General features: G+C 35.5%; 1 protein-coding gene across 38 annotated transcripts in view; it reads left to right on the top strand.

The window, feature by feature from the left end:
* Positions 1-24,612, top strand: part of RBFOX1 (RNA binding fox-1 homolog 1) — an 892,094-nt gene that overhangs the window by 806,037 nt on the left and 61,445 nt on the right. For 34 of the 38 annotated variants that reach the window (XM_065683986.1, XM_065683982.1, XM_065683976.1 and 31 more), the window contains 2 exons: positions 4,489-4,542; positions 18,821-18,901. In XM_065683986.1, coding sequence (XP_065540058.1) covers positions 4,489-4,542; positions 18,821-18,901 — 135 coding nt within the window. The remainder of the gene's footprint in view (positions 1-4,488; positions 4,543-18,820; positions 18,902-24,612) is intronic. The other 4 variants (XM_065683977.1, XM_065683981.1, XM_065683989.1 and 1 more) reach the window with 1 other exon arrangement.

The raw sequence follows: 24,612 nt of genomic DNA, 5'->3' as shown, positions 1-24,612 counted from the left end.
AAGCTTGAGTAGATCGCATGATTTTGCTGCAATAAGAAGCTAAATTAACTGTATGTATATGTTATTATGAACTTGGCTATGTTGTAATGATACAGGGGTAAGAGTTGTTTTGGCATAAATTATAATGTATATTTTGTATTCATATTACCCTAAGGCTACAAAACTCTTAATCTGGCAAATAACATGTTACATATCAGCATATCCAGTGCTGAGGGAAGGGGAGGCTGGAAACTGAGATATGAGGATTTTGGGAATCTGGTTTTAGAGGAGGTTCACCTCTGTGTCCTGCACTGCAGGATTACTTAGGTCATACATCATCTTTTATTAATATCCAACACCAGAATGATGGAAATCTGCTGTTTCCCACATGAAGTGTTTTGTCTGCCATTTTCCATCCTGTTCCATCTCGACTAGATCTCACCAAATGTAGGAATATCCTGTTCATTTCATAAAAATCATCATTTGTGTTTGGGAATCTATACATTTAAGGTGGTAGGATGGTAGGCATGTAGGAATGTTCTCTTGCACACCTTTTGATGGTTATCTACAAAGACAAACTGATTGTAATTCATATTTTTTTTAAAGTTTTAGTGTCTGTGGTCCCCTGAAATAAATGCAAAAGGAGGATCATGTTCTTCTTACATAATCATTACAAGTGATAAGGAATGAAGTGTAGACATGCAAGGTGCTTCATTTAGTTTAATCAGTGCTTGTATTATCAGTCATCCTGACATTGTATGATTCTAGTCCTTTATCATTTTGTCAGGAATTAACCAGTGCTATAGCTGAATATTAAAGATTATTGTTGTCTAAAGTAAAGGTCTCATCTTTTAAATAAAATATAAGGCTAGTTTTTCTGTGTTCTTCTATGAGCATATGAGGCAGATAGCCAGAAACATTTTGTTTGTACATGCCTCTCTCTCCAGAACTGCTTCTTTTTTTAATGTGTGCCTTTAGTTTTCAAATAGTTTATGGTGACTGACATGTTATTGGCAGGTATTCAAAACATAGTTGGGCCACATATTATATGAAAACATCAGGCACTAATATTTATTGTAATCTGAAAATAAGATACACTCTGTTTTGTGTTTCATTCCTGAACACTGCTGGTTCTTTGAATACAGGGCTCATGTTGTAAATATGATTGGAAAAGTCAGTAGATTTTAAAGCACAAAACCCTAGACTTTTAAAAAGTATATGCAGCTTCACTCAAAAAAGTGGCTTGCTTTTGTGTCCTAAATGGTTTTTGAAATAAGTGTGCTTTCCAGTGACTTTTGATGGTTGCCAAAATGAGCAGTTAGTACACGGTCAGTTTCTAGAAAAGGTTTTTAGTGCGTATTTGTTATCACTCAGGATGATCTTGATACCTCATCTTGTGCTTTGGAGCTAGAACTACCTTTTCTTTGCACATTAATTCAGTGTCAGGAGTTCTATTTTTTGGCAGAAATACTTCGGAGACATTTTTGTGTGTTCCAGCTCATCCTTTCTCTTCTGCTGCCCATACTGCAGTTCAGGGTGCTCATCCAAGTGTTGTAGGGAATAGAGAATTACGTGCAAGTATATTCAGAGAACCTCAGTAATACATGAGGAACTTGAAACAGAGATCAGTAGAGGAGTAAATGTGTTTTAAACTTTATACTTGGGGTGCCTTGAGTTTGAGCCTTTTGTTGCCCTAAACTCAGATTCAAAATCATAGCTAGTGACTATTACCACAGTTAAATTCCCTCCCATGGCCCTTTCCTCCCTGCTCTGCAAGCAAACCATGTCGCAGGGCTTCTTTCCCACCAGAGCATTCCTCCAGCCACACATGCCTGTCTGGCCTATGAAATGAAAACAGTCCTCTCTGCATTGCCATGCCCCACTTCCTACCACGCTTATTACACTGTGTGGTATGATTATTTCCTTCCCTTTAGCACACTTTATGAGCATTTATCTGCATGAATGTACAGGGATTGGGGGCAGGCAGAGGGGTTGGTTGTTTCCTTGTTTGGTTTTTAAGTTTTGAGCTTTTATGGTTTCAACTTGAGATTAATATTATGTCAGTAAGAAAAATGCACAAAATTACACCCACTGCAGAGAATTTGCCTCCTCCAGCTGCTGAAGTAGGGTTACTTGGCAGCTGCTTGCTCAGAGACATCAACTACTATCACACTTGATTAACCCACACAGCTATGGGCCAGCACATTGCTAGCTGACAAGATAAAGTTAAGTTTAATTACTGTTATTTTCATGATGAATGAAGTATTTCCTGTATAAGCTGCAGAAAGTTAGATGAGACAGCCATTACTGTAAGAGAGGTAAGGAACTGAAATATGAGAGTGGCTTTCAGCTGTGAAGAGCAATCTGCCTCTTCCAGGATCTTTTCTTTCTCTCAGACAAATTGTGGTGCTGTTGGTGTAACTTAGCTGAGAAGTTTCCGTCAGCTTCTTTAACAGCAAAAGCTGACAGATATGTAATATGACAGATATGTACTTTCATTCTGGGTGGTGTTGATCAGTGGTCCTCTGAGGAAGTAATGAATGTGAAATATTAAATTTTCCCTAATCTTTATGAAGTAAGATATCTACTGAGAGTTCCAAAATTTGGGTGATTTTCTATCACACAACATTTGGCTAAGAGTATTGGTTAACCCGGGACATTCCTAAATATACTCTTGTAGTATGTAAAATTGAAGGGTCAGGTGAGATATTTTTAAGAGGAAAGTAATTTTAGCCTTTCTTGGTCGGCCACTTTTCAGTTCCCGTAATTGTCTTTTAGGTATGTATAGCAACTGCAATTACTTTATCAGAGCAGGTTGCGTGCAGTGCTGCTCTTTACTCTGTTTGAACTTATGGGTTGCATTTAAAAAACACCCTTCAGCTCTGGTACTGAACAGTTAAGTACTGGTAAATGGTTGCTGTGCATCAGATAGAGATAGCAGTATTTTTAAAGGATAGGAATAGTCTTCTTCTGTATTATTATTGAGATTTTGTATTACACTATATCACTCTTATAATGCATTATGGTTTTATGGTCTTCTACTGTGCTTTTTTCTACTGAGCAGAATCAAGCCTCAACACAGTTTGCATTTAAATCCTATAATCTTGGCTCTTCTGAGTTTGATAAGTCTTACTGTCCGTGTCTTATTGTATTTTGTTTCCAGGAGCTTAGTTACAGGATCTGTTTAAAGTACCACAGGTCTTGAGTTCATTAAATGCCTTTGCTCAGTTTTTTTTCTTTATTCCCGTTTACAGATGGTGCTTCCCACTCTGCTGATTCAAGTGTGCTTTTGGAAAACCCCTAATTTTTCAGTCCCTCTAGTTCAAATAATTGTTCAAACTCTTAAAAAAAAAAAAAAAAAAGTGTGCATGGGGGATGTTCTGTGGAGTTTGGAGTTATATGGGAGCAGATCTACCTGTGAGAAAACAGCAGTAATTGGCACTGAGAGCAGCTGAGAGTGCTGAGTTTGCCAGTGTTTTCTTCTGCTGTTCTCTTGCACTTCTCCTTGAGTTCCTTCAGCACTGCTCTTTAGCGTCACATATACTTTGAACACAGGCACTGCTTCTGCAGTGAGCCTGGGCACTCCAGTCTTACCTGGAAAAGCCACATGGGTCTGAGGACACAACAGCAATTTGTTGGAGTTTGGCCATAACATGCCGCAGAATATCTGTTGGTGCTGGGCTTTAGTTTTATGCTAGCTGTGGGAGGACAGGGATTGTTGAAGACATAGTCAGGGGCTGCATTTGTACCACTAAGGAGCTTTGCAGAATGTGACTGCAGCATTTTCTTACATGCCAGCTACTTTATAGCAATATGCTAACAGCATTTATCGGCTGCAAATGCAGGCGGTGCAATCGCTTTTGGTATTTGCCTATAATTGTCCTGTTCCAGTACAGACAGCCTGATGTAAAAATGCAAATGGAAACAAAAGTCTCTGATGTTTGACTGGGATCCCACAGTGTGCAAATCTCTTTCAGCTCACAACAGACATTGTCACATGGTGTCTAAACTTTCATTTTTCCCAGAGTAGAATTGAATTATCAGATTATTTGATTTCCTTGGAACCTTTGCTATTTCATTTGCTATTTCTGTCCACCAGATGAACTGTTTTGGCCTCTCTGGTTTGTAACCAGAGAGTTAATGCAATGAGAAAGAGCTGGTCTACTCTGCTGCCACATGATACAGGGGTACTCGAATTAGTTCTGACTCAATTCTGTAACTTCAGGCAATAAATCCACAGCAGCTTTGCATTGCAGCCAAGCTAACGCACCTGATAGTTTACTCCAGTATACTACATGTCTAAAGAATGCCTTGTTTCGTTACGTATTGCCATATACTTCAGAATCTGATATTAAAGATCAGTAATCTAAATGCCTATAAAACTTTTGTTAAAATGACCTTTTTGAAGCCATTCTATCTGTATACCTCTAGCCAAAGATAAAATTAAAAAAAATTATTATTATCACTAATTGCAATATTAACTTCATTATGTTTTTATGTTTGCTGCAGGCTGGAAATTAAATCCAGTTGTTGGTGCAGTTTATAGTCCAGAATTCTATGCAGGTAAGGATTACACTATAATTGTCCATGCCATGTTTTCTTTTAATACTCTTTGAAACATGCAAAAGTACAGAATATGCGTTTGGTGTGAGGTTTGGTTTCTTCGATTCACATTATCTGCAAGTCATGTACAGATTTGTATTGCAGGGTTTTAAGTTGCCTACTAAAGTTTATACTGAGATATATGAATATCTTTTATTGGAGAGTAGATAGTATAACATGAAATGTACTGCAGTATCCCAGTCTTATATAAGATTTTATTTTATATATGTTTTATATTTCAGTACAGTCACTTTCTCCAGAAATTATTTAAGCCTAGTGAGCAGCAACAACAAAAATCTATGTATTTTTGTATATACATGTACATCAACACAGATAGGTATAGAGAATCTGTTTTAACAATTTTTTATTGAACATTTTTCTTTAAATTTTATTTTTAGTTGTTGCGTTTCTCAGAATTTTTGTATTTTGAATCTATGTTACCACTTGAGTCTTCACTGAGACCAAATTCTGATTCTGATTACAATTTGGAGTTGATGAGATACAGGCTTTTTCTGCTGGAAATCAGTCATGGCTAGCAACAGTTTCTAAATGCGTTTTAGCAACAGTATTGAAAACAAATGTGAAACCCAAAACCCAGTTGATTTAAAGAAATTTGAATCCTGCCTGTAAACATAATCACTAGGAAGTTAAAAAAAAACCAACCCATACACCATTTTTGAAAGCTAATAATTTACATCTAAGTCAGAAATAATCATAGTAAATACAAATGTTTCTAATAGGGAATAAAGATGCCTTCCTTCCTTTTTTAGGTTCCAAAATCATACATGAGTCTTCCATTTTTGAGTTTTACATTTGGATCTGGTTTTCAGTTGTCTGGGTGCATGTATACTGGATACAAATACCTGACAATGTTTTAAAAACAAAAAGTATCTCTTGTCACACGCTTGGGTAATGGAGAATAAAGAGTTAATTGTAGAATACATTCTTTACATCAAATAGAGCAGATACTAGGAAAGCATTTTTCACAGATGGTGCTTAGGGATGGGAAGAGGTTGCCCACAGAAGCTGGGGAGTGTCCATTCATAGATATTCAAGCCTCCACTCTTCAAAGCTGAAAAACTGTCATTAATTCAAGGGGCTCCAAGAGATAAAAATTGTTAAATAGTACTACTGTTACAAACAGATATTTATGTTTAAATAGCTGCCTGTAATACATCCAGTGCCATCTTCTAAGATAGATAAAAATGTTTCAATTAGGATAAAAGTGGCACCATCTAATAAAAATACTAACTTGGCATTCATGGAATTGGAATTTTAATGCAGGCAAAATTTATTTCCATCCTTGATGTATGCCTACATTGAAAACAGGAATTTACATTGATCTCATTTGAGTAGTTAGTGAACCAGCCCTGAACCTGCATAAATTAGAAAGTCAGAGTTATTAGTCATTTTATATAAATGACTTTGTGTTAATGACAAATGTAATAATATTCCCATAGTACAGTAATCAATTTTCTAATGCGTATGCAGAATTAACAATCTGACTTATAATTGTCTCATGAAGTAGGGCATGAAGAGTTCACATAGTTTGTAAATTAAAATCAATATTTTCAATCTCTCTTGAAGGTAATTTTCCTAATTTACTGGACTTTTCCTTAACATTTATTTTGTCTTTTAATTATAAAATGGCAGGTTATTGATTTTTTTGTATAACCTCCTAAAGTCCCAAGTGCATTTTTATTGCCAACACAAGGGAGGTGTTTGCCCTTCTTAATGAGAATCTTTAATTACCATTAGAAGAGTATTAATTTAATTTTGTGAATTATTACATGCATTCCACTACACGTATGCAGAAAGTTCTATCAAGTTACTTCATGTATTTCATATTGTTGTTCTGTTTATACATACAGGCAGCTTCTTTGTTTTGGTTTGGTAATTTTAATGCATATCAAATGCTTATTTTCTGTACTAATAGATGATTTTTTTTAGACATTTAAACTTTCTTTTCAGCAATTTCCTTAAAAATAAGCACATAAATAAATAGCTCTGTGCAGATCTCATTAGAAAGTGAAACAGTAGAAGAGCAATGCAGCTCCTGCATGCCGTAATAGAATGCTGTGACATATCTTACCTTTTTGGTTCCCACCTACCACCTTATTTAGAGAAGAAGAAATTGCACTTTTGAAGATTATAAAATTAGATATGCAATTTTTAAGACAGTTAGAATTCTGGTTATTTGGTTTAATTATTGTCTCCAACATTGTCATGTTAAAATTGAACCATCACTTTCATAGTGATGTGCAAGAAGTTTCTTTAGTTCCTAATAAATGATGAAAAATTTGGCCACTTCTGAAATAAAGATGATACATTTTCAGAGAAACTGTTGATTTAAAGTATCTTTAATCTTCATAAATAAGTAGAAAAACAGAAGGTTATACAAAGCTGTCAGGATGGCTCTGATGAATGGCAAATTCACCCGCTTCTCAATTGCCGGTGAAGACACATGCCGCAAGGCTTAACTGTATTGTACATCATATCTGCCAACTCATTTCTGTGATTAAATATTCCATCAGTGCAGGCTATAAGGCGGTAAAGCTTAACAAGATTCATAAGATGCACCACTTGAATACACATAACTCACTTCCTTGGATAGAGAGCACCCCGCATGCGAAAGAAAATTAGAATTGAGTTAAATTACTCCATAAGACAAGATCAATAGAGAAAGGAAAAGATCCCCTAATGCAATGCAAATCTAAGATATAGTTATGTCCTGACAACTTGAAGCAGACAATTAAAGTCAAATAGGAAGGAATGCAATGTAAATCAAGCCTAAAACTTTGAAGATAATGGTAAACAGTAAGACCAGTGGCATGATTGTTATAGCTCTGCTTTTCTTCTGAGTATACACTTCTGTAAAAGAAAGCCTTTACTGAGGAAGTACATGACAGCTAAAAATGGAGACTGTGTAAGATACATAGCAGATGCACAACAGACACCATGTAAGTGAAGTATTGCTTGAGGACTGGAAAAAAATATTTACGAAACACTAGATTTTTCTTCCTGAGTAGCCTTTCTAAGACTGTTTTCCTGACTTCGAAATACTCATGCTATAGTAAACTAGAACACTCCAGAAACATGACTATGTCATGTGGTAGCATTAATAGGGATTGCCAGTGAGATGTTCATTTGAAGACTGCTGTTGTAATTCCGAAGTTTAGCAAAGTGTCCCTCATAGCTGCTGCCTGTGGCTGTGGTGGTGAGCTGGCTGGCTGGCACACCACCTGTCCCTCCCACTGGTCCACTACAAAGTCCTAACATGACTTTTCATAGAAAACAAAACGATAGTGATTTTCTTCATTTATCATTTTCAGCATTTCACAGAATTCCGTTTTTCCGTATATGATAACTCATAAGTTATTTTTACAAAATTGAATGTTGTCCACAAAGTTTCCTTCTAGTAAGTAAAAGCATACTAATTAAGGTCGTTTTCCTTCTCATGAGAAAGAAATGCTTAATTAAGTTGTTATTTCCATTTCAGCTTGTCTTTTCCTGTAAACTGTCAAGTCCTCAGGCAGGTCCTAGTGAGGGGATTTGTAAGAAGCACCATGTGATTCTTCTCACAAAGTCCTCATGGAAACTAGGAAAATAATTTCAGTCATTTGTGCATCCATCCAATTTTAAATCCATCCCATAGTGGCCCATAATTTTGCTATGTTAAGCTATAGTCTGTTCTCTGTCTCCATAAACTCATCTTTGGCTGGCAAAATAGATTTGCAGTTTGGTTTCTTTACTGGTAGTACTCTGGTACTTACTTATCTTACTTAACTTACTAAAGTTGTTAAAATCTCTGTTTCTGTGGGTTTTTTATAGTATCATTTTTATCTGTGTATTTATTTTTCTGTAGTGTATAGTTTACCTGTAATACCTGGCCTTCCTTTCAGCCTCAGGCAGTCTGAAAGCAAAGTTCCATGTTGTTCCTTTCAGCTGTTGCATCAGTCAGATCAGTCCTTTAAAGCAGGTAGCTTGAGACACAGTAATGTAATTTTAAAAAACTTTGTCCTTTTAAGTGGTGGAGTATATGTTGGAGGGGCTTCAACACACCTGTTGGAGGGGCTTCTTTTCGACAGTTCTGGTATGCAAGGTGGGGGAAAAGGTGTTACAGAAAATCCATGGGAATCTTCTTTCAGAGATCAGTTTAATTCAGTGCTATACATGAGAAAATGTTCTTGTCTGGTCATAACCAACAAACAATATTAAAAACAAAAAAATCAAAATTTAAATTGGCAGTGGAGAAAGAACTTGAGACTAATAGAGAAGAACCATTAGAACAAGGCATAGAGCATAGCTTGATGAAAAGTAGTAAAGATCCCATTCACCTTTTGCTGAAGAGATTAATTACATAATATTTCTCTTGAATAGTCATGAAGTGCTAAAAATTTTTGAGAAGCTACTTTCAAGAGTCATCCATGTACCTGAGTAGTTGTATTCACTTCACAAATAGTCTTAACCAGTAGGGAAACTGATGTAGGCACCAGTTTCTTGGACAGTTAGTGGCTCCAGGGTGGCTTGGGAAATCTCCCCAATCAGTTAAAATGGAAGAAAGGGGAAGCATGTGCTTTTTATTATTTTATATGCTGTTTAGAAGAGACAGAAGTTTCAGATGCTTCAGACCTTTTAGCATGCTGTGGATTTCGGAGCTAGAAGTATCCTCCAAGAAGCTGGTTTTGTAATAAACTTCCTTTCATAAGTTTGATTAAAACTTTGAAATATAATGTTATATATAGGTAAGAAGGGAAGTACTATATATATTTATATGTGTATATGCAGATATATATATATTAAAACATGCATTTAAACAAGAGGAATCCAGGGGAAGAGAGAATGCCTGTGTGTTTGCTAACACTAATTCTCTTTGTTCATGTCTTAAAGCATCTATTTCTGGGTTGTAAGAGCACCTGGGATTCATTTCATCTTTCTAGTGTTTCTCTTTGAATTTAAATGAGTTTGGCATAGGCTCAGCAAATACCCTAGAAACACTTCTCAATGAAGGTGTTTTGAGTTTGTGAAGCTGAATTACATGCTTGCACAGCAATTCTAATCCTAGGGTAAAAGTTCACTGTACCATGTCTCTAAAGCATAATTTTGGTGAAAATTTGTTGTCTGTCAGTTTATAGATTAATTAATTTTACAATTTGAATACATACACTTAGATTTAAATTTACCCATCAACTAAGCATATTTTCCTAAATAAACATATTCTCAGTATTATAAGTGAAACAGTTTACGTAATTTTTTAACTAGAGAAAAATTAAATAATTATTGTTTAATATTCCATCTATTATATATAACTGCTCCTTTTCAAAACATAAAACAAAACTGTAACTGTTGTCTCAAAAACCATAAAGTACCATCATACAAATGATGACAGTCTAGTTAGATTAGCACCTCTGGAGACAGCTAATGCATTTCTGAAACTTCTGTAGAGCTGTTGCAAGCCATTAGAGTGGACATACTAGTTTATAAAAGATTAATAAAGCCAGTAGAAAAATGGAATTCAGCATCTGTTCTAGCTATTTACTTAAAAAAAATCTCCCAGAATTAATTATTCCTTATGCTGCATTATGAGTTTTTCATTAAAGTGTATGCCATCATGGCAACTTAGCAAGGATTGTTCAAAGAATGAAGCCAATTACTTATTTTGAAAAATTAATTTAGTCACTTGGTTATACATTTAAATCTGGACTCAACCTATTTTTATCATTGTATCAAATTCTGCACATTTAAGAGAACTTCACAGATACTGTCAGCATTACTCATATAAATATGCCTCTGTTTGAATGCATATTTAATAATACAGTATACACTGAGGCTTTGATACTTTTCCTATATGATCTCTAAAAGAAATTCCATACATTTGATGATTTAATGGTAAATCTTGAAGTGTAGATAGAGCTTAAGAACGGAAGCTAGAGAGTGGTTAAGGAGGGAGTTCCTGCTTCTTCAATGTAAAAATTAAGGAATTTTGACCACAGTCTGGTATAGAGGAATCATTTGAGACTGGATTACGATGAATTTCTGCACAACTAGAAAAACAAGGAACTGCGAGTTTGCTGAAAGCTGGAATTCTTTCAGAACTTGGGAAAGTAGGTGTTTGAGGGTCGTGGGTTTGGGATCTGTTTGCTTGTTGGTACAGTCTTGCTGAGTTACAGGTCTTGAGTTTCCTGCAAGTCAGCCTGAGTTAATACTACTGAGATTCCCAGTTGAACTAGTCTTAGGTGACTGTACAGCAAAACCACACCGACCCTATCTCATTACTTGGAATCAGTTGATTTGGAGCTGTTAAGTGTAAGTTAATGCTGCATCCCCACTACCGTGCAATATCAGCAGTGGAGCTGCTCAATTCTCCAGTGACAGGTCAGATCACTGATGCTGAAGATTTTTCTAGAAGTCATATCATTAGCATATAGACAAAGAATACTCTGAGAGTTGATAGAGCTGGCATGGCTGCAAACAACAAAGTTGAGGCATGGAGGCAAAGTGAAGAATTGTTATATCAGCTGTTCTGGGATGGAAAAAATGTGTAGAATGACGTAATACATAGAAGAGCACAAAAAGTCTAGTAAAGAAGGAAGTAGGGCCAGTGAATGGCCGTTGAACAAATTTAGTGTATATTTGTTCAAATGTTTTTTTATTGTGGATATAATTGATCAGTTTTTAAAGGGCTAAAAAGAACATTGAGAACTCATTAAGAGAATCTTTTGAGGAAAGAACAATGCTTGGACTTCTTTAATTTAAGCATCATTCTGGTGATTAATAAAAACATGTTCTATGGCTTCCTGATTAGTGATGGACCACAAATAAATTCAGTTAATATGGTGGCAGCCTAAAACCATCTAATTATAAACATTATACTGGAATATTTTTTCCCACAACTATCTCCATGGCATCCTCTTGTTTAGTTTGCAGCGTTAGCATAGTTTTTAAGTAAATCTGAATGTTATCCCCACTTGCCACATGGTGGCTTAGGATTTGCAGAGCAGGTTTAGTACACGTGTGTCCTGGGTTGAGCAGCAGCAGTCATTCTTCTCCTTCTTAGTTATCAGTCAGCTGGTGCTGAGGTGTTGTATTCTTTCCTCTTGTTATTTCCTTTAGCATTATTATTATTGGTGGTAGCAGTAATGATTTGTGTTATACCTTAGTTACTAAACTGTTCTTATCTCAACCCGTGGGAGTTGCATTCTTTTCGATTCTTCTCTCCGTCCCTCCAGAAGCAGGGGGAGGGAAAGAAAGGGGGGGGAGTGAGTGGACGAGGTTTGTGGTTGGGTTCAAACCACGACAACGTGAAATAGAATCACAGAATCATAGAATCAGAGAACTAGTCTTGGCGAAGACCTTTAAGATTGTCAAGTCCAACCATGACCGCAGGACTGTCAAGACCACACCAAACCATATCACTGAGGGCCTCATCTATGATTCCGTTTGCAAGAAACAGCACTGGGAACAGTACTGGAGGCTCTGTGTGCACACTGGCAGTTCTGTGTCACGCAGATTGGCTTTTGGACAGCTTTGAACCGTGTGTGGTGGGGTTGTCTGCTTCAAGGGAGAAGACTAAACCTGGAGCAGAGTAAACTGTCCTGACTGTGTATGGTGTAGCTTTAGGGGCCAGATGTAAATGTAGCTGGTTTATAGCTTCTGCTACTGTCTCACAAATTGCTTGATAATACAGGTCAGCTTAGGCATGCACTGTCTGGACCTGAGGTCTAGGCTACAATATGCATGGTGGTTGTCTGATGGAGTAAAATGGAGACTGTAATTCAAATAGCACCTATGGGTACAGAAGGCTTAAGAATCTCTCAGAGGAAAATTTAGATCATCACTAAAACACTTGCTTGTTCAGGAGTGGGTGGGATATTTGCAGTGCTAAATAAGTTAGTAGCAGTTATGCAGAGGAATAAATTCCTCTGATTAGAAGAATAACAAAGTTTTGAAGATCCATGTGTTTGAATGGGCAGTCAGGCAGACAAACTATTCTGAAATGGAAATTAATAAAGTAATATATGAAATGTAAGGTTAATACAGTTAACTGGAATGGTAAACAACTCTGCTGTGTGTTAAACCTTGATTGCATGTGTAAATTAATGCTAAAGCTGTTTAAGATTATGATGAATTATATTCCAAACATATAGCTAATGTCTTCTGTTTCATCTTCTGCCTTTTTTTTTTTTTTTTCCACATTTAGGGCATTGGATAACAAAATCCAAAATACATTTGCATTGTAACTGCATTTCGTAATACTCACTGTGCATAAATTTCAAAGTACTGAGTTTTCATTCATTTCCTCATTTGTAGAGGTAGCTGAGGCAAAGCTGTGCTTTACAGTGGAACACAATGTCTATCAGCTTGGTGCTGTCAGATTTTCTTTGTGAAAATTGTTTTTGGGGAAATCTGGAAGCATAGAACTGCTTCTAGCAAAAAGGAGTGTTTTGGAAAGTTTGGAAACATTGTATTACCGTTTTTGTAATGTTTCAGGCTCGTGAAATTCTGGAACCTGAAGAAATAGACTAACTATAGTAAGGATTATGCATGATGATTCAGTTTTTGCTCTCCTATATTCTCAGTTCGTCATTCAGAATAGAATTTATTTGTAAGTTAAAACGTGCATCCACTGGGGTAAGCAGATAAAACTGAGGGGTTGGTAATTTGCACCTCTGCATCTAATTGCATTAGATTTGAGTCTCTGTCTTATTGATTTACTGAAATAGGTAATCTACACAGAAAATAGTGTCTTGACACAATATGAGAGGATAAAGTAAAAACACATCTACTTGTAATCCCTCCAGGGCCATGGTGAAACAGTAGTGTTCATGTTTGAGCAGAAAGGCTCCAGTTTCATTTATTCTGTGATTCTATTCATATTGCAGTCTTTATTCAACAGGCAAATGTGTAATGCTACCCATTTTACTTATCAGCAGAATATGTTTTATATTCTCAAGTATCCTATTTCAAGAATAGTATAATATCAGTTCTGAGTTTATACTTCAGAATTTCTCTCATGTTTGTTTCTCAAAGTTACAAATGAAAGAAGTTAAGGTTACAATCAACTGAGAGTAAATGGCCATCATTTACCTACCTTTTAGTCTGCCAGGAGGACCTAGAAAGGTCAGGAATAAAGATTTGCTTTTCAAAGGTCCAGAACAGCTTCAGTGGGAAACATCTCCCAGCATAAGGTAATTTGTGTGTGTGTGTATATGTATCTTATAGTTAAAATACTTTTTAGAATTTTTGAGAATTTTAGTGGGTTAGTAGATAATAATTTTTAACTTCTCATTGATGAAGTGGGTGAAGTGTTAAAGCAACTTGTCATCTACATAAATATGTATAGAGCACAGATTCTCTTTCTCATTCCCAGCAGCAAGTATACACAGGTTATTCAATAATTGAATGTATTTCACGTTTGCTGTCAAAAGGTACTATAGATACTGAATTTGGACTTAGAGAACTCTCCTTTGGACATACTATTTCACAATGTCCTCCCTAATATGCGAGTCTCTTGTTTAAATGAAATTCATAACTTTAAGGCAATTAAATATAGGGTTTGGTTGTATTTTTAACATACTGGAAGAAAGGAGGTGTGTGGTTTTGGGTGATGCTACTGAATTCTTTGTTGATAATGGATGAAACAATTCAATGTATCAACACAACCATCCATGACTAGTTGTGTTAAAATCTGAAGGAATATTATTCCATTTAGAGAAAGATCTCAAATAACTGAAGACACTCACAAAGCATTTTTTTTTTTTAGTTAACTGCATATTCAAAAGCATTCTAAACTGTGCAGCTTGAGTATTGATAATAAAGAGCTAAGAGAGCACTTAACAGCTATTATGTATTCAGGATAGAGGCTGTCTTTAAAATCCCTAGTCAGATAGAACAATAGAAGCTAACACATACTATTGTTGTACAACAGTGGCCTTTTAGGTGTTGCTATCCATTTCTGTGACACATTTTGAAGTGACCCATCATAGAACAGTATTTCAGACCAGAATAAAGATAATGCTGTTTCTGTCCGGAAAGAACGATACTAAATTACACTTCTAGAACAGCAACTCAAGAGCTGACATAGAGTGTTTATGTGGATCCTTGACACACTAGTAAATCTGATGATGTGTTCATGAGAGATACAGCTTTATAGTTTCCTTTGTGTATTGCTTAATGAAAAGAAAATAAATGTATAAGCATAATAGTTGTTGCAGAAAGTACAAAGAGCAACAGTGATCAGAATGTCTGAGAACTAACCCAGGGAGAAGATTGGACTATGTAACATCCACCCATATTGGGAGAAAGAGAAAATGGAACAGCAGTTATGGAATTCAATAAACAATGCAGCTTTTAGATTAGAGTCATAAAATAACATTTTTTAATAACATAGGCAAAATGGGAGACAAATATTTCTAGCCTGTATTCACTTTTTCCTTTTTACGCAATCACAGTGGTGAAGGTTTCTAAAAGTTCCATCTACTTTTTGCAGCAGGAGAGAGCTGTGATCATGGCCTTGCAACACTGCTAATTTTACATCAGTAGCATAATTTTAGCTAATTGTATTAATTCTTTTTCTGCTGAAAGTGTTTCAATTTATACTTCCACAAAGGATGCCATAAGAGATTCCAGTTAATTGTTCAAATTCTTTAGACTCACTCCAGACCTTTACTTTAGGCTGTCTGTAGCACTGGTTACACAGTAGTTCCAGTTAAAAGCTATTTTTAGCAGAAGTGATTTAAAATCCGTTATAATTTCCTGGAGTGTCTTCCTGTAGCTGATCCTGAGTACCTCTTAGCTACCTGTGTATTTAAGGAATGCAGTGAACTTCATCATATGTCTTGTATGAGCCCGTGGGTACCCATGGGAACATTGGTATTTCTGCTTATGCTCTGTAGATAGTTTATATCAGTCATGTAGTAACTAGGCATAAAACTTATTTTTGAAAGTATGACAAAATGATCAGGAAAGTCCTTTTAGTCAGATGTCTTGGAACCACTAGGAATGTAGTTTTTACTATCCTGAAAACAATGGCTTCACATAATTTTCTTCTGAGTATTTTGAGAGTAATTATTTCCTTAAAATAACTATAGGGCTTCAACAAAAGGCCTAATCAAACAGTACATTCTTAATCATGGACTATAAGAGAAAACATAGGGGGAAGAGAAGTATGAGTGGGAATATTTTTTTATCTGAAAAGTAGTTTTTGTCCAGGTTGGCAGCCTGTATGGCAAGGATGAGCAGTGCATCTGTCTGGAGGGATCTCTGCCAAGATACAGCAGTGCTTGGCAACAGCACTGCAGCTTGTGCTATGTTTGCTCTGCCACTGTGGACCCAGCAGAGCTGGATTTCCCTTCTGCCCTTGGCCTGTCTAAAGCTCTCCTGTGTGCCCATAGTGAACACATGCTTCAGATACATAAGCTGGTATTCTTCTGATCCTTCTGATGGAGTAAGTTGGGAAGGGGTTTCTGCTGATGATCCCCAAAATCCAGTAGCACTGGTGGCAGGTCTGCTGTGACCAGACAGATACTTAGAGAAAAGCAAAAAGTCATGCTGATTGTTCTTAATAAGGAAATACCAGCCTTAAATATGCTGGTGCAGAAGGCATTGTGGAATTAAAGACTGAATGACTGTAAGTTTCTGAAGTTCATCAGCTCCATGATATTATTAAATTGCAGTTTGAACAGAAATGCTAAGAAATTTATATTAAAATCCACTTTCTTAAAAACAAAACCATAACAAAAAAGAAGAAATTAAAACACTTATATTCAGTCATGCTAGAATTTAGTATTCTAAGAGAAAAATAGTGGGGTTTGGTTTTGGTGTTGGTTTGTTTTTTTTTTTCCATTAGGGAATTTATAAATTGTTTCAATGTTCTGAGATTATTTGGAAGATGTTATTGTAAATAATTGAATCTTTCCCTAGTTGTATTAATTAGAATTTAAATATTTTAAATACTGAGATTGGATGCAGCAGAAGTAATCTTTTGTCACAAAAGTAGATTAGAAAGGTCAATATTTTTCTACAACAAAATCTAATAATAGTGGTTTAGCTATTAGTATTAATTTTATGTACAAATTTGAAAGCATATTTTCAAAATACAATTAAAAATCTCTATGCCACAGATTAAATACACTCTAGTAGCATGGATGATTAGAAATTAGAAGACGAGAGTAAGGAAAATTAGATTTGTATGAGATGAGATCAGAAAAAATATAAGAACGTTAGCTGCAAAAAAAAAAAGGAATGGTCTGTGGATCATGGAACAAGCAAAGTGTCATCTGGAATATATGTGGAAGAATATAAATTGTAATCCTAAATTTCTAAAAACCTTTATATATTTACGAAACATACTTGAAGATGTTATAATTACATTAATCTTAAAAACTAATGGAAATTACTGATTTTAGTGATTCCTTTGTGCATTTGGCTTTGCTGGCTGAGTGCCTCTCTGTCTTCAGCTCACTCATTTTCAGGCATCTGTAATAACAAGTTTTAAAGCATCTATGATGTTAAAATACATCCGTATTCCAATGTACACCTTCCTAGTGTCAAGTGAGTGTGTTTATAGGTCCTGCTCATCATTAGCCTGAAAGTAATGCATGCTGTTAGGATCTCAGTAGGTATACGTTCATCTAACAGCTTCCAGTTGTGGATTTTGGGGGAAGGCTGAGAGATAGATATTGGTGTATCAATATAGTCGGCTATGTACTGTCTTACAGTAAGGAAGAAACCAAAATTTTTTAGTTTGTTTTATCTTTCAGATTAGTAGTGGATTGGTGGAAGAAAAAAACAAGCATCTCCAAATCCTCTTAGTTAATGGATAGGCTATTGTCTGGGAAGGCTAGAAGCATAATACTTCATGATATTTCCAGTGTTCACAGCTAAATTGCATAAATTACAAGAGTTCTTTTCGTTTCCTGTATTTCTGCTTCAGATAGCAGCTGCAAGCAATAATCAAAGAACTGGTTAATGACAGATTTTTTATATATATATATATATATTTTGAAAGAACTCTGTTAATTGAATATAAGTTAAAAATGCTCTTGTAATACTACATAGAAAACATGCCTGCCATTTGTAATTAATCTTTTCCTTCCAAGCATATTTGATTCAACTCTGTTAAGTTACATTTCTTGTGTCAATGTACAACTTCTAAAGTCTCACAAATCTTCATGTAAATTTAATATTTTTGAAATTGCATGAGTCACAAATCCTGACAGCTTGAAGTATGTCTGTGTATGTGTATATGTAATTCTTTGTGTGTGTATACAGGTGTATATATACCTGTATCTGCTAAACCAGTTGTGTCACATCCTGCTTTTCCTGCTGGGCTGTATTCCAGAAGTGCAGAAGTGTTTTTCTTAGTATGAAAGTATAGTTGTTTCTTCCTCTATCCGTATTCAGCTAAGACTGCTAAAATATAATTTTAAGGAAGATGTTGAAATACATGGCAATTTATTTAATTTCATTGAAAAACAAACAAGCAGAAAGCACTGGAAGTAAGCCAAAACATCTGTCATTTGTTCAAAATGAGCATACATTGCAAAAGTGTTGTTTTAAATTGATCTGGTTATTACTTTTTTTGGGAAAAAAAAAAAAAAAAGAAAAAGTTTCCTTTATTTGGTTTTGTTGTTAATCCAGAATCCAGTTTATCTACTGGAAAGTAGCTTATGTTTATGTATTTCTCATTCAGGCAAAAAACACTGAAATCTTCACATGTATTAGTAATTGCTTGCGCCAGTATTAATTTAAGCCGTATAACTGAGATTGTACTCAGCCTAATGTCTGTACATGGGAGCTTTGTGGTCTGGCTTATCTGCTGTGTTTTCTCTAGTGGCCTTTCACGTCAGGCAAGGATAGGGAGAGGAGCTGGGTGGTGTGGGGAGGGCTGGTGGCTCCTGTTAGCTGCAAAGCTACTGAGGCAGCTTCTGTCTGGGAGAGCCAGGGCAGAGATTGGGAGAGCAGCTGGGGGGGGGCTGGTGGGTGCTGTAAGCCTGTGCCAGCTTCCCCCTCTGATGAAAGGGTGTTTGTATTTGGGGAGATGTCTGTGTTTTGCTTTTTCCAATGTAAAATTTTACGTGTTCTTTGGGGCTCTTTCTGCTTTGAAGTCAAAGGACAAAAAGTGCCCCAGCTTCACTGCATTGCTCTGGTTCTGACTTTATTTCTGCTTTGAGATAAAAATTGAGGTTTAGTATGAGTGTTCCAAAACCAGATACCACTCTCTCTCTCTTTCTTGTAGGCAGGGTGCTGCTGTGCCAGGCAAACCAGGAGGGATCTCCCGTGTACAGTGCCCCCAGTTCACTAGTATACACATCCACAAGTAAGCTAGTGTTACGGCTTTTTTTTGTTTCATTTTGTGACAAAAGCGCATTAATGTGAATTAAGCCCCCTAAAAATGTCAACTTTCCCAATGCCTGTTGTTAAGGTAAATGTGTTTATAAGCATATGTAAGTAATGTCAACAGATAATTCAGTGGTTTTTAGTTGCCTCTTTATCCTCAAAGTATATTTTAAAATAATAATTAAAATAATACCTATATTACAATGTTCTACAGAAACAGTCAAAATTTCTGCAGTAGCAGTGGGGTTTTTTTGGAATCCAGTACTTTGTGCACTTTGCATTTTGTGTAGAAGATGAAGTTGTGTTTCTTTTTCTATTCTGGTCACAACTATGATTGAAAACCAAGAAGTCTTATGTTATGCTATCATTTGATTGTGTCAGGAAGCAAATAGACAAGAAGTCTTTTTCACAAAAGATAAAAACTGTGTACAAGTGGGTATTTTAAATTGTAAAATGCTACCCTAATAAAAATAGCAAAGACAAGCTAAAACAATAGATACTGCCATCAGCCATTTTCCTGTACAAAACTTTGGGGTAGAAATGTATCATCTAAAATTCTGAAACAGAACCAGAACTGTTTTTTCTCAGTGTTTTACATAGTATTGGTGGCACCACTGATGCCCATTCTGCAATCTGATCAGATGAGGAGCGTGTGGCTGAATGAAACAGTAATAATTGCTGCTTGCTAAAGTAGGGTGAACAGCAGCATTTGCTCCGTGTTCATAGCTGTCCTCTGTAAAGAAAATATTTTACGTTGTCTGAATTAACAACATTAATGCATATGCTCCTTATGAAGATTGCTCTCAGTCTAGAATGCAGTTTCACTCATTTAAAGCTTATCTAGTCTACTAAAATGATTAATTGATTTTATTCATTAAAACCAGAAATGAGGATAAGAGTTCCATAGAGGTCCTCTATACCATGGTGTAACTCTCTTACATTAAAGGCTATGAATATCATCCCTAGAGCTGTTGCTTTTATAATACGAATGTGGGATCTACTTTCAAATCAGGAGTCTACAAATACATAGTGAACTAACAAAACATATGAAGTGTTTTAAATTGGAAATGAAGTTTAAACTGCGTTTGGTTCCAGGTGTGCCAAGAATATTTTCTCCTATGTCATGTTTCCCAAGCAGTGTGGGTTTTTTTTTTTTGTTTGTTTTGTTTTGTTTTTAATCCTTATAGTAACAATGAAATACTGTTTAAGTCAATATTCCCTTTTCAATGAAATAGCAATCTTTGACTGAAAGTCGTTTCTTGAAAAATTACCCCAACAGTTCATTCATCTCACTGTTAGGGAGCTGCTTCTGGCAGAATGGGGCAGTATTTTTTTTTCTGGGAAGTACTCTAGATAAAGCTGCTTTTTATTTTTTTTTTTGCCTTTTTTTTTTTTTTTTTTTTTTTTGAGTTTACCCTGTTCCTCTCATCTCTCTGAATTCTAGCCTAGGGAATTTATTTCAGGGGTTGCTGTTTCCATCATACGGTCTTTCCACTGTTATTAATTCCCTAGATAGTCATATATAGCTAGCTAAGTTCTATACTTCACTGTTTCCATTATGTCTCGTGACTCAATCTCTTTGAAAAGTCTTATTTTGCAGTGGTGCTCCTTGAAGAATGATATCCTAACAAACACCTGTTTGTTTTCAATTATGCCAAATGCATAAGCAAACAGACTTTGCCTATCTGCCTCCCACTGGGCAATGTGTAATAAACAGTTTGATAACAGAGATTGCTGGTAGCCCTTGCAGTAGAAATCATTACACTTTTGTTGAATCTGTGTGTCTGGAAGTCATGATTTTTCTTTTATTATGTATAGTATGTTATATTGCCAAAATGTAGTTTCCCCCACAGGGTCACAACTCCTAATACAAAATTACCCTGGTTACTAATGATTGTAATTTTTTTTTAATTTCGCCTTATTACAAAATTTTTAATAAAGATGTAGAATAGTTCCATTTCTGTAGAAAATTCTACTAAGAAGTGAATAGAAACGAAGCTTGAGTTTTGTCTCATTTTCTTTCTTTTATTATTTTATAGACCCTCTGTATTCTAGTTTTTATGCACATTTATAATATTGAAATGATAACTGATAAATCAACATTAACGTCTAACAATATTTCAGCCTTCATCTTTGAATAATTTTGAATACTGTTACCACTGGTATTATAACTGTGTAATATTTTAGAACAGCTTACAATGTAAGAATTAAGAGGTTTTAAAATTGTAATTTTTTAACAGAAGGAAAAGAGCTGAGATTTCTAAAGCCATCTGTGAGGTTTGGAGTTCATTAAATGCTAATGGCACTTAGGAATTTTCAGACATTTGGAAGACGATAGTCCCCATTTTTAGAAATGCTGCCTTTGCCTTGACTGTTCATCTCTTGATCCCAAGTTATATTCTAAAACTCATGCATGGTAGTAAAATATATATTTTTCTTGATTTGGCTAGCTTTTTTTCATGCTTAACTTTCTGACTTTTAATTGTGTTGGCCACTAGTAGTCTCTAAACACTTTTACCCCATTTTTTTTGTCTAGCCAGAAAGAAGAGTGCATTTCTTAGAGCTACTCTTTCCTTTCTGGCATTTTATTTCCCCAGAATATATTTTATGTATCACATTGTGCATTTCTTAGGGCTACTCTTTCCTTTCTGGCCTTTTATTTCCTCAGAACATATTTTATGTATCCCATTGTACATTTCCCAGTACAGGAATCACTTATACCTCTGAATATGGCAGGAGATGGAAACATGGCGCTGCTTCCTTCCATTGCTTCTGCCCCTTTGCATAATACAGAAAGAAATGATCTGTTTCTTCTGCAACCAGTGGAACAAATCAATAGCAATAGTCTCTCATGCTTCGTCTGTTCTCTTATGCTGAAACAGAAGATGAGACCTGGATCAGTTTTTCATTTGCACATCTATTCTGGAATAGATTATTCATTATGCAGAAAGCATAGTTTCAGCATACAAATATGTTCACATCCCTTGGTAGGACAGATTACGTGCCTTATCGAGACATCCAGAATAAGGAAGCTAATGGTCTCATCTTGGCTACTGTAGATTCCCAGAGTATTGGCATCTCGAGGACAGAACTAATACAGCTGATTTCAGCTAAGTCTTTAATTGTTATCTCAGTGAAGAATGTAGACCAGTATTTCAAGGAGGTACATCCAGAAAAGAAATATTAGAGTACACCAAGTCCCAGCAAATAAGTAAGCACTTACTAGAAGCTTCCTGGAGGCTCCTCATATCTCACTGAAACGTAATAAATCATACAGTTTGGCTACACGTAACTGACAGTCTCTTTTTGCCCCCACTTCTTTAGACTAGTTGCTTTCACAGGAAATTTTGTATCTACTGGTAAATAAGAAACATATCAAGAAAAAATGTGCAACTTTTCCTAATTGAAGCCACTCATGAATAGGATCCATGAGAATATTAAGACCCTACTGGAGAAAAGGAAGATTCAAAAGATGGAAAAAGTTCTGTCACTGAGTATCTGTGTCACTGTTCTACAAAGGACAGTAATATAGCTGGGTATGTATGGTTTAAAAAAGGCAAAAAGATGAATATGAATTTATGCAAGGAATTTAAAAACTGTTTAGTGCCATTTTCCACATTTTTCCGTATTATAGAAGTGCCTGAAAATGTGAATGAAATGAAAGTTAATGAGAGCCAAAACATGGGAAAGAAGGAAGACATGAAGTCTTAGAATCATAGAATAATTCAGGTTGGAAGGACCAGGTTGCAGCAGGGCACGTTTAACAATGGAGACTGCACAACCTTCCTGGATCATCTGTTCCAGTGCTTGAATGTCCTAACAGTGGAAACCTCTCTGCTTTCAAGTTACTTTTGTTGTCTCTTATCTTCCTGGTGTGTGTCTCTGAATAGCCTGGCTCCATTTTCTTGATAACCTTGATAACCATTTCATGGCAGGGGATGGAAGAGGAGATGCACCTGCCAGTACACAACTGGAATAGCTAATTGGTGTTTCCAGGCTCATTAAGCACTAGCTGGTGTAGCAAGGAACTCAGCCTAAAGATACACATCACATTTTTCAAAAATTTACATTTCTGCATACCCAGGTCCCATGGAAGGCAATGGGAGAAAGATCTGAACCTTTAGTAGGAGTTCAAAGGCAGCTAAATATTTTTCGCTTTCTAGATCAGAACATTGATCTTCATAACTTCATAACTTTCAGGCTTTATTTTAGGACCAAGTACAAATAAAGATGCTTTGACTTACCAGGTATGTAACTACTAGATTTTCCTGAGCATGTATTAACGGGACAGTTCACTGGACTGAATACCTGACATATATGTTGAAATAGCGAATTGCTGCATGTCTTTGTTCAAGATGATGCACAGAGCCATGCCTGTATTTCCCAAATGTTTTGCATAGCCATAAAAGAGAATTTGCCTTGACTTCAATGAGTACATTTTAAACTTATGTCAATTTTGGCTGACATTTTCTAAATGTGACAGTTGTTTCATCTTCAGTAAGCATGCTTATCAGCTTAAAAATACATGCGCTCTTTTTCCATATTTTTAATATTTTATTAAAAATTAAGGAATCTTTCATATTGCAATAAAGTGATAGAATTAAAAGAAGAAAAATATGAAAATGCATAAATCAGATATTTAGTTTATCATACCCAAGGGCAAATGAAGTTGATGGCCCATTTATGGATTGATATATTGATTACAATTTCATAAGAAGAGGTGGTGGTATCCAAAAATGATTGAGGTGGTACAAATACTTATAAATCTGTCCCACATTGTTCATGTTATTTAATTGTAATTGGCTGATAAAACTTCCATCAGTTTCTGTAATTAACCTAATGGTCTAAATGAATTTCCAGATCACTGGTTATTCGTTTCAATATAGAAAATGCCATTACATTGAGTTTAATTAATACAAAGTAAGTTCACAGTTCTAAGTATTATTAGAGGAGAATTTTACTGTTTTAACTGTTTCAATGATGAATATTTTTTCTCTCATTTTGTCCTATATATGGACTTAAGTGTTCATTCTCTATTCATACTGAAATAAAATACACCCTTTATAATTAAAATATTTAAAACCCAATGGTCTTCAAGTTCTATCCTCAAAATATCAGTGTAGATATTTTTTGTATTTATCATTTCAACTATTTTTAAACAAAATTCAGTCAGTGCCAAACTCATAATCACATGATATGTCCTAGAACATCTTATTTGTCTTGATATTCCTTTCACAGAAGTACATATGACAGATAAGCACTCACCAGAGAATACTTGTGCTTTGCGTCAGACAGATATTAAAACAATAAACTATGTTGCCCTGGGATTTTAGCTTATGAGCAACCAGAAAACAACAAGGTAAAGATGAGATGTTTTTGAAAGGTGGGAAGGCAGTACTTTCAGAAAATTCCCTAGAAACCTTTGGTTCTGTAATATTTTTTACAAGAAATATTTTTAAAGCTGAAGTTCTTTTAAAGTACATCACTAAAATACATTCTATTACTTCAGAGAAGGCATTAGAAATGTTCCTGAATTATCCTAATAATCCCACTGATCCAAAGTGATGTGTTATATACCAGGAGTGAAGGAAAATCTCTAGCGAAAGCTTAAAGTATTAATTACATGATAAGGGAATTTTGCTTTTTATTTGTGTTCTCTATTGAAATCTTATCAATATTTATGTATGACAG

Source organism: Lathamus discolor, chromosome 6 (genome assembly GCF_037157495.1).
Source record: "Lathamus discolor isolate bLatDis1 chromosome 6, bLatDis1.hap1, whole genome shotgun sequence".
Taxonomy (NCBI): Eukaryota; Metazoa; Chordata; class Aves; order Psittaciformes; family Psittacidae; genus Lathamus; species Lathamus discolor.
Note: the sequence above shows the minus strand (reverse complement) of the source record. Positions and strands in the feature narration are given on the sequence as shown.